General features: G+C 37.1%; 2 protein-coding genes across 5 annotated transcripts; both read left to right on the top strand.

Moving 5' to 3' along the window:
- Positions 1-120: 120 nt before the first annotated feature.
- On the top strand, positions 121-1157 carry LOC122274608. The gene is made up of 2 exons (XM_043083631.1): positions 121-503; positions 563-1157. Exons 1-2 carry the CDS (start codon positions 121-123, stop codon positions 1155-1157), a joined length of 978 nt encoding a protein of 325 aa, XP_042939565.1.
- A 1377-nt stretch (positions 1158-2534) lies between these two features.
- On the top strand, positions 2535-6359 carry LOC122319117 (probable beta-D-xylosidase 6). 4 transcript variants are annotated; one of them, XM_043137031.1, is made up of 8 exons: positions 2535-3390; positions 3478-3644; positions 3877-3974; positions 4107-4457; positions 4920-5138; positions 5238-5336; positions 5456-5540; positions 5657-5800. In XM_043137031.1, the coding sequence occupies exons 1-7, from the start codon at positions 2629-2631 to the stop codon at positions 5500-5502; spliced, it is 1743 nt and encodes a 580-aa protein (XP_042992965.1). In that variant the 5' UTR covers positions 2535-2628; the 3' UTR covers positions 5503-5540; positions 5657-5800. The 4 variants fall into 4 exon arrangements, with proteins under 4 accessions (XP_042992965.1, XP_042992964.1, XP_042992963.1 ...); XM_043137030.1 differs by having other exon boundaries at positions 2536-3390; positions 4920-5336; XM_043137029.1 differs by lacking the exon at positions 5456-5540 and having other exon boundaries at positions 2537-3390; positions 5657-6359.
- Positions 6360-10869: the final 4510 nt, after the last annotated feature.

Below are 10869 nucleotides of genomic sequence, written 5' to 3'. Positions count from 1 at the left end.
GAAGATGAGGCAAAACTAGTCTGCAGTTTACCAATCAGTCCTTCTGGTAAACTAGATAAGTTAATATGGGCCCCTACAAAAAATGGACAGTTTAATGTAACAAGTGCATACCACTTAGAGATGAGTAGGAAGCATAGAGGAAAGGGGGAGGAATCAAATGGTGTAACAGACATTTGGAAGAATATATGGAAATTGAACATTCCTGGAGTAGTGAAGATGTTTGTATGGAAAGCACTAAATAATTGCTTACCAACAAAGTGGAATCTGGCTTGCAGGAAGGTTGTTAGGGATTATTTCTGTCCAATATGCAAATTACAGAAGGAAACAGTTACACATGCTCTATGCAGTTATGGTGGGGCTATGGATGTATGGGCAGACAAAGCAAGCCCAGTGCAGAAGTGGGTATCTACTGAAAGAGATATGCAAGAGTTATGGGCAGACTGGTGTGAAAAGTTGCAGGAAGAGGAATTGGAGCTTATGGCTGTAGTGTTGAGGAGGATTTGGTTAAGGCGAAATTTCTTTGTTTTTGAGAATAATTTGAAGGGCCTGATGTGATATTCAGGCAAGCTGCAGCCAGTTTATCCGAGTTTCAGCAAGCTCAAAAACAAAATGCAAGGTGCCAAATGGTTGGAACAAGGCAAAGAGACCTGTGTCGATGGACAGCTCCTGCAACTGGCCAAATAAAAGCAAATTGGGATGCAACATTAAAATTAGAAGAAGGGAGAATGGGAGCAGGTGTAGTGATAAGGAATGAGAATGGGGACCTTATGGTATCTGTGTGCTCTCAAAAGCAGAATGTATGCAACCCTTTAGTAGCTGAGCTTCAAGCATTATGGTGTGCCTTGCGGATTTGTGCAGATCTAAATTTGACAGAGGTAGTTTTTGAAGGAGATGCATTGAACATAGTTAAGGTTGTTAATAATTCTGAGTCTAATTGGGAATGGCATGGTCAGCTGGTAGAAGATGTTAAGGATATATTGAGGAACAGGCCAATGTGGAAGCTTATACATACATATAGAGAATGTAGCAGAGTAGCTCATTTTCTTGCAAAATTTTCCTTAACTGTAAATGGGGAACAAATATGGATAGAGGAGGGTCCTGCAGGTATTCAATACTATGTAATGAAGGACAAAACTGTAATGAATACAGATAAATGAATATAAGATACAGAGGTATGTTCTTTAAAAAAAAAAGTAGAGTTGTGTTAGCATTGGCATTGACATGGCTTTTGATGGCATTCGTTTCATCAAAAGCCTAGCCAAACGTAAAATATAATGAATTTCATCAAAACATAGCTATATTAGTTAGCCAAATGGATGAGTGGGAAGTTTTGAATTACATTAAATCTATGGATTCCTTCAAATTTGAAGAGTTACTGTCATAAGCTAAATGTATTTTTTTTTTTTTGATTTCCATTTATTCCTCCAACGGTCAAAAGATGCAAGCACTGTTGCGAGCCCAGGCACGAGTGGGCCCAGGCACGAGCATGAGTGGAAAGTTTTCCTTTCCCCTTCTCAATAATAAAAAATTAAAATTATTATTATTAAAAAAATAAGATTATATTATTATTTTGATGAATCTAATGATTAATTTAATGTAGAGTTATGGATATGAAGTTTTAAATTTATGAAAAATATGTACTTTTCATCAAATTTAAATATGATTTTAATGAAGCCAACGTGGATACTCATCAAGACATCATTTATTTTTGGGCGTTGGGGGGTTATTTTCCATCTATTTTTTTACGTCATGTTAATCTTAAATTTAAGTGATCTACACGTAAAGCTACTAAATATGAAATTTTAATAAGTAGGATTAAGAGGTTAAGATTTAAAAAGCAAGTGTCCTTTTAGTTGACACAACCTAATAAGGTCGTTGAGTATTCCCACCTGATTTTCTATAATTTTTTCTAAATTTTAGTTGGAAATCACATTTTATATAATTTTTTTCTAAATTTTACTCATATTTAAAAAATTTCATACATTCTATTTCCTATTATTTCTCTATTATATTAAAATAATTTTTTTAATTATTTCTTTATTATTATTTCCACATCTTGAATTATTTCTTATAAAATATATATAAAAATTGATTTAAAGGATGAATAGTCACTCCTTAAATATAAAGAGTCACTCTTCACCTTTTAAATCTATATATTAAAATATAGTGTAAGATAGACTGATAGAGTGCTTATTTTGTAAAAAAAATTAAGTTGGTTTCTTAAAATTTATTGAGAAAATGGGATGGGAATTTAGTTGCCAATCAAAGAAGGAAAAGTCTAATTGCAAGTATACTTGTGCATTAATATGTGTACTAATTTATTGTGATTGGTCAAAAAGTAGATTTTATTGAAAACAATACTAATTTAAATTTTAAGTATAAAAAAATTAATATTAGTACGCAGATTAGTACGCGACTTTACTTGTATGTAGCAAAACTCATCAAAGAATTTAGAAGATGTAAACAAACCTAGAAAACCAAACAAAAAAAAAAAAAAAACGGACAGATCAGATCACAAGATAAACCAAATCGGGAAAGATAGAGAGAGATCCATTTCTAAGATAAAGCAACAAACTTTCGGAACTGGGAACTCAGACTCACCCGCCCCTGCCACTGTCCCAGTCCAGGATGTCTTCCCGTTGGAGAATTCTCTTGTTCCTTTTCATAGAATTCCTTAAATTCTTCAGCTCCATCGCCAAACCAATCACGCCGACACCAAATTCACAACCCCAGTACCCATGCAAACCTCCATATCACAGCCACTACTCCTTCTGCGACACCTCCCTCCCAATTACCACCAGAGCTAAGTCCCTCGTCTCCCACCTCAGGCTCCACGAAAAGATCCGGCAGTTAACAGACAACACCACCGGTATCCCCAGGCTTGGCATACCCGCCTATGAATGGTGGTCTGAATCGCTCCATGGTATTGCCACCAATGGCCCCGGAGTCTCTTTCACCGGTAAGATTGCCGCAGCCACTAGCTTCCCTCAAGTCCTCGTCACAGCCGCTTCTTTCAATAGAAGCCTGTGGTTCTTGATTGGATCGGCTATTGCTGTTGAGGCCAGAGCAATGTACAACGTTGGACAAGCTGGGTTGACCTTCTGGGCGCCGAATATCAACATATTCAGGGACCCAAGATGGGGGAGAGGCCAAGAGACACCGGGGGAAGACCCGATGGTCACTTCTGCTTACGCTGTGGAGTTCGTGAGGGGCTTTCAGGGTGGGAATCGGAAAGCTGGAGGGAAAATTAGAAATGGATTTGGGGGGGAAAGAGTGTTGAGAGAGGATGATGGAAGTGAAGGACTAATGGTATCTGCTTGTTGCAAGCATTTCACTGCTTATGACTTGGAAAAGTGGCGGAATTTCAGTAGATATAGCTTCAACGCTGTGGTAAGATTTAATCTTAATTTCATATTGTATGTTAGCCGATTTCAACTGGGTTTAGTTTGCTTTAGCTTGTTTCATTTGGGATGGTAGGTCTCTGAGCAAGATTTGGAGGACACTTATCAGCCGCCATTTCGTAGTTGCATTCAACAAGGCAAAGCAAGCTGCTTAATGTGTTCTTACAATGCAATTAATGGAGTTCCTGCGTGCGCTCGAGGGGATCTCTTACAAAAAGCTCGAACTGATTGGGGTTTCAACGGGTAAAGTTCTTGAGAACTCTCTCTCTCTCTCTCTCTCCCTCTCTCTTCCCAAGAACTTCAGATCATTTCATTACGAAAAACATCCCTCCAGTTATGGTAGGAGAAACATCATTTACAGAAAGAACAGTTCTTTGAGAACTCATTATTTGATATGAATGAGAAAAATTGAACATTCGAGCTTCACTGATCATAAGACTCATACAAGTATAACCCTTGGTGACATTAAGTTCAGATATATCACCTCAGACTGTGATGCTGTGGCCACTGTTTATGAGTATCAGAATTTCACAAAAACCCCCGAGGATGCAGTTGCTGATGTCCTTAAAGCAGGTCTTAATAGCTATTAATTTTCACTTTACTTGCTCATAAAAAAGAAGTCATTTACTTTGAAAATGATCTGTGATAAATCCAATTAGTGGATCTGTCCCCACCAACAAGTTACAATCTGAGTTTTGATTATAGGAACGGATATTAATTGTGGAACATATTTGCTTCGACATACACATTCTGCAATTCGCTGTGGGAAGGTCCAAGAACAAGACATAGACAGAGCTCTTTACAATCTTTTCTTGGTTCAGCTACGTCTCGGCCTATTTGATGGAGACCCCAGGAAAGGGCAATTCGGAAAATTGGGACCTAAAGATGTCTGTACGTCGGAGCACAAGAAGCTGGCACTTGAAGCAGCGAGGCAGGGGATTGTTCTACTGAAAAATAATAAAAAGTTTCTGCCTTTGGATAAAAAAGTTGTGACTTCTCTAGCTGTTATAGGCCCAAAGGCAAACAATGTCAGCCAACTAGGCGGTGGCTACACAGGTATGATTTCCCATATGGTTTTTTAGTTAATGGATTCATCTAAGTTTTGAATTATAGTCAGATTTAATATAAAGTTATTTAAATATTCCCAAGGTATGCTTTATGATTTAATGCTCATTACTGTTGTCATATTAGATACAACTAGTTTAGTTTTTCACAACTCAATTACGGATTTTGGGGAATATGTGAATGACCATGAAGTATTTGGGACTTTCATATTAGTTGTAAATGATCCGATTTCTTTTTCAGTACAGCATGCCGTCCCCTGTTTCTCTTTTTGTTTTTCCTGGTAAATAGTCAATGCTTCTGCTTTTATTTTGGTGATCCCATCTCTCAAATGCATAAAATTTGTTGCTATTCAAAATGCTTAGCAATAAAAATGAAACGAAATAGCATAAAATAAAATAGCCTTCTTATTGCCAACTGAACGTAATTTTTTCCAGTGATTAATTAACTGTATAGGTGTTCCTTGCAACCCAAAGAGCCTTTTTGAGAGATTCCAAGCATACATAAAGAAGACATCCTATGCAGCTGGTTGCTTTAATGTATCTTGTGATTGTGATGATGGATTTGATGAAGCAATCCATACTGTCAAAGAAGCTGATTTTGTTATTGTAGTTGCTGGGCTGGATTTGTCCCAAGAAAGTGAAGATCATGACCGGAATAGTCTCCTCTTACCTGGTAAACAGATGGCCCTCGTATCCTCTGTTGCTGCTGCAAGCAAGAAGCCAGTAATTCTTGTTCTTACTGGTGGTGGACCCCTTGATGTATCATTTGCAGAGGAAGATCCTCGAATTGCAAGCATTATATGGATTGGTTACCCTGGTGAAGCGGGAGGAAAAGCACTTGCTCAAGTCATATTTGGAGACTATAATCCTGGTTGGTATCAGAAATAGTACTTTTGTTATAGGCAGTTGTGTATCCACCTCATGATTATAAATTATCCTCGTCATAGCATCTAAAGTTATGAATCTATCCTCTTATGTTATAACTGCCAGAAGTGATTTTGAGTGGAAATGAGTCACTCTCTGCAACACTCACATGATTGGGAGACACGACTCTACTCTAAATGCTATGAGCAAGGTTTTATTTTTCAGTGTTGTGTAAAAGTAATTACAATTCTCATTGCCGTGTGGAGCCTAAATACTTGAAATATTTCTAATGTGGGGATTCTTGTAACATCTGGATGTGAATAACAGGTGGAAGATTGCCCGTGACTTGGTATCCTGAGGCATTCACCAGCATACCCATGAATGAAATGAACATGAGGGCCGATCCTTCTCGTGGTTATCCAGGAAGAACCTACAGATTTTACAATGGAAATAGGGTCTATGGATTTGGACAAGGCTTAAGCTACACCAATTTCACACACAAGCTCTTATCAGTGCCAAACAAAATAAGCTTATTGGGAGCAATCAAGGCTGGTTCCAGCGAGAACATACTGCACCAGGTGAGAGATGGACTTGATTTTATTCATGTTGATGAGGTGGAATCTTGCAATACACTAAGTTTCTATGCGCATATTTCTGTTATCAACCTGGGTGATATGGATGGAAGCCATGTTGTGATGTTGTTCTCTAGAGTGCCAAAAGTTTTTAAAGGCGCTCCAGAAAAACAGCTAATTGGATTTGATCGTGTGCATACCTCTTCATTCAGATCTACTCAAACAAGTATCTTAGTAGATCCTTGTCAACATCTTAGCTTCGCAAATGAGTATGGAAAAAGGATATTGCCTTTGGGTAACCATATCCTAATGCTAGGAGATTTGGAGCATTTCATTTCAATTGAAATTCATTAAAGCCATTTGTAATTTGGAATGGCACTTGTACACAAGCATCATAATTTATGTATTGAATCGTGAACATTGCTTCAAAGAAATTAGAAAAAGGTTGTTTTGATAAACTGATCTGATACAACAATTAACCTTTTTTCAAACTCCAGATTGGGAAAACCTTTTGAAAATTTGTACTTTGTGACATGGAATGTCGTTAACTAAACTCAGATGTATGTTGGGACCCCAAAAGGGCCAGAAGTGCCTATATAATTGCTAAAATTTTATTATATCATTCTCAGCATTTTCTTAACTGTCTTCAATTTTTTTTTTTTATCAACAATTTTATTGGTTCCATAATTTTATTATTCTCTTAATTATAACAAAAACCTTTCACTTCACTCATTGTGATCATTTAAATATCCATCTTATATCCTCTCATACTATTTAAATAAAAAGACAATTTGATTTTCTATTCTCAAAAGACCTATAAATTTAAATTACCATTTAGTTTCTCTTCAATTTTAGATGTCACACGAAAATCACTACCTTTTTTTTTTTTTTTTTTTTTTTTTTTTTTTTTTTTCTTTTTAATGATAAATAGGGACTTTGTTTCATCGCTCATAGCTTGGGCTGCGAATAGTCTTTATAAGAAGAGAAATGATATTTGCAGTCGTGGTTATGCAAGCAGCGTGCAGTCGCTTTAAAAAAAATGAATTAATATGGGACCCATATGAAAAAAAACTAACTTTTTAATTGTGGACTCTACTCTTTTTCAAAACGATTGTATAACGTTTGCAATTCCACGACTGTATATAGCATTGCCGTTATAATAATACATACATTTATGGCGGAAGACATTGGGAGAGAAAACTGAAAAATCGTACAGATTCTGAATTTTAGGAGATGCAAATAGGTCTTTTCAGTTAACAGAGCGGGCTTTTTTGATTTTTTGAGAAACAATATGCTTTATTGATAAACTTTATCAAATGAAGGAAATGACATTACTCCAAATCAATAATATCCTCTAATAACTTTAAATCATTTTTTCCTAAAATATGGGCAGCAGTATTTGCATCCCTTTTAATGTGATGGGCATTCCAGCTATCAAAGTGTAAAAGTTTATGTTTTGCATCCAAGACTAAAACTCCTGAGTTGTGGTAAAAAATTTCAGATTGAGCGATGCTATTAATGACTTGAATGTTATACACTTCAAGTATAATCTTAAGCCAATTTCAATAGCAAGGATAAAGGATTCAGCAAGATGAGAATCAGGAAACAAATCCCTTTATATTCTTTTTGTGGCCACCATTTTGCTCTCGTGATCTATCCCTATACCCACTCTGCCGAAGGTCTTATTAATTGCTACACCCCAGTTCACATTATAGACACCCTAAGGAGGATGTTCCCACCTGTAGTAGCTATTAACCATAGCTCTGTCAAATCTGACAGCTCCTTTATGAGCTCTTGGAACTCCATGAGCAACTGTTTTGATTGCTGCATTACAATTGTTTTATTTGTTTGGAGAAATGCATTACAATTGTTGGGTGAGTAAACTTGCCATGAAAAATTAGTTTATTTCTCCTCTACCATATCTTCTTTATTGGTACTGCAATTTCTTCCAATAGTTTTTGTTCATATAGATCAACCATTGTTGCAAAAAGATTCAGAAAACAGCTTGCAGAAAAGCCAATTTTTTTGTATCCTCTTAGCATATAACACCATACATCCTTGGCTGCAAAACACTCCCATATATGATGAATAGAAGATTATGCTTCCCTCAAACAGATAGGACATAATGGAGATTCAACAAATTTCTTCTTATACATATTCAAATTTGTAGGTAGAGAATCCAAGCAAGCTCTCCACATAAAAACTTTAGCTGCATTAGGGATATTGAGCTTCTAGATTTTAGACCATGATTCTTTTAGAGGATTCGAGTTTGAGGCTTGCCCTTTAGCAAGATCCAAGATATCTTTCTGCAAATGATATGCACTTTTGATAGAAAACTGACCAATAATAGTGCAACTCAAAATAAGTTTGGAATAGCTTGAGATGCTAATGAGGATTCTTTTGATAACTCAGCTTCTTTCCTGGAAAAATACCTTCAAGAAGTGGAACATTCCAATGCTTAGATTATGTTGGCCATTACCAATTCTCCATATAGCACCTTCCTCTACCGGTTGTTTAGTTGCAAGAAGCTTCTCCAAATAAAGGATGGATTGGAGCCTAGCTTTGCTTCAAAAAAAGAAGATTGAGGGAATTATTTCAGCTTTAAGATCTTGTTAGCTAGAGCATCCGGTCTTTGTAATTGCTCCCGTCCTTGTTTTGCAAGCAAGACAGATACTCCAAGTCTCTAAAGCCCAAACCTTCTGCTATCTTTGCGTTGCCCATTTGACTCCAAGAGACCCAATGAATCTTCCTCTCATTTTGCTGCTGACACCACCATAAATGATTCATGATATGATTGATTTCTTTGAGTAGAGATCTTGGGAGCTTAAAGACACCCATGCAGTAAGTGGTTAAAGCTTGAATTATAGGCATCGGTAGAATTTCCTTGCCAGCTTATGAGGGGAACCTTGTTTTCTAATTACTAATTTTGCTTCTTACTCTATTCAAGATGTTGTTGAAATCCAGAGTACAAGATCTACCAATAAGAGTAGGTAGGCCAAGATATTTTTCATATAAGGATGAGGTTCTAACACCTGCTATGCTCAGAATAATTTTCTTAGTTTCATTGTTAATGTTTGAGCTAAAATGAATGGATGTTTTTTCTTTGTTGAGTCTTTGACCAAAATATTTTTCATAGGTATCAAGAAGATCAATTATTCTGCTCCACTCCAAAGAATTGGCTTTACAAAACAATAAGCTATTATCTGCAAAAAATAGGTGATTAATGGTAAGTTTGCCTCGAGCTATTGGAATGCTTGATATTGATCGAGTTGCCTTAGCATGATTAAAAAGAGCACTCAAAGTTTTAGAACATAAAAGAAAACGGTAACATGATAGTAGATTACCCTACCTTATTCCTCTAGTTGCTTTGAAAAAAACTTGTGGTGTACCATTGATGAGAATATAATGTGATACAGAATGAATGCATCCTATAACTAGTTCAACCCATTTTGCATTAAAACTAATCTTGATCATAGCAAATCTTAAAACACCAATTCCTTCTCTCTGTATCTCTCGACTTATTTTTCTTCATGGGTTAGCTACCTTCCAAGAGATCATAGCTGTTGCAGGCCATGTGCATATGTCTTCGGTCTTCCTTTGCTTTTGGCATAAAGGACGTACTTTGTTTCCTTTTGGATTTACTTCCATTAGTACCTCTTACCCTTCCAAAGACCCTTCCTCTTTCTCTCTAGACTTCACTCCTTGTTTCGCTCACAAAATTTCCATGATCTCTCTCTCCTTATTCATTCGTATGCTTCTATCACAGATGAGATCGATCAACACCCAGCCTAGTCAACCACAGTCCCAAAGCCATCACAGAAAGCATTTTCCATCACCAAATGCCAACCAACCCTTCTCCATTCACTACTCTTTCCACCTAGTTGCACCACCGAGACCTCCTCCACGACTTGGTCACCATCATAAAGTCAGCCAAACTCGAAGCCACCATCGTTTAACTCAACTGCATGACGTCGAGATACACCTAGAACCACCAGCGTAGCACCCACCAAGCCACTTACAAGAATGAAAACCAACCCCATGTTATTGCCATATTTATGCCACAAGACAACTCTGCAACAAACGAATAGACCACCAAGCACTGAAGCCATGAGAAAAACCTAGCCACCATCATGTCAATTGCTCCACCTAGACCCACCGCCACGTCTGGCTCTTCCTCATGCCATACTTTCCTTCTAGCTGCACCTTCACATCAATCTTCCCCCAGTTTTTTTTTTTTTTTTTTTAAGCCAAAAGGAGGGCAGCACCTCTAGCACTTTATTAATGAATCCTCACTTGTGACAGAGGAAAACTATGGTTACAATATCAACTAATCAAAAAAGAAAAAGAAAAGAAGAAGCCATAAATCCAATCAAAAGTGTAAACAACCTATGACAAAAACCAATACAAACAAATACCCTCGCAACTTCTATATCAAGAATTCCTACATTTCTGAATATAAGGCAAGCCCCCTTATCCAATCTAATAGTTCCCCTAATAACAGAAGGGAGGTAGGACGCCGAGAACCAAGATTCAGTGCAACCTTGGGCTCCTCTTTTTGCTAGACCATCTGCCGCGTCATTACTTTCTCTGCAAGCATGAGAGATGGAAAAACTGAGACCAACTAACCTATTTTGTATTTCATCCCAATAATCCTTCATATACCAAAGACTACATCTTTGCGTCTTCAACCAGTGAATCACAAGCCATGAATCCAACTCAATCTCAACTCTCGTCCAACCGAACATACAGTTATTCCAAAGGCCATGAATTAAACCCATTAGCTCTGCAAAATTATTCGAATTATGACATGTAGAAATAGAGAAACCACATAACATCTCCCCTCTATCATTTCAAATCACCCTTTTTGCACTTGAAGGACCTGAGTTCCCTAGCGAACATCCATCCATATTTAAATTTACCCATCCCACTTTTGGACATCTCCACTGCACCATCTTTACAACAAATTCT

The sequence above is a fragment of the Carya illinoinensis genome, chromosome 8 (assembly GCF_018687715.1).
Source record: "Carya illinoinensis cultivar Pawnee chromosome 8, C.illinoinensisPawnee_v1, whole genome shotgun sequence".
In the NCBI taxonomy this organism is placed as follows: domain Eukaryota; kingdom Viridiplantae; phylum Streptophyta; class Magnoliopsida; order Fagales; family Juglandaceae; genus Carya; species Carya illinoinensis.
This window is presented reverse-complemented; position numbering and strand designations above follow the sequence as displayed.

Bases quoted from the DNA above. Each gene is read 5' to 3' on its own strand.
- LOC122274608 (XM_043083631.1), top strand. From the start codon at position 121: ATGAGTAGGAAGCATAGAGGAAAGGGGGAGGAATCAAATGGTGTAACA. The intron at 504-562 runs GTTAAGGCGAAA...TGTGATATTCAG, and splicing joins GTAGTGTTGAGGAGGATTTG to GCAAGCTGCAGCCAGTTTAT.
- LOC122319117 (XM_043137027.1), top strand. From the start codon at position 2,629: ATGTCTTCCCGTTGGAGAATTCTCTTGTTCCTTTTCATAGAATTCCTT. The intron at 3,645-3,876 runs GTAAAGTTCTTG...CATTAAGTTCAG, and splicing joins ACTGATTGGGGTTTCAACGG to ATATATCACCTCAGACTGTG. The intron at 5,337-5,656 runs GTTGGTATCAGA...TGTGAATAACAG, and splicing joins ATTTGGAGACTATAATCCTG to GTGGAAGATTGCCCGTGACT.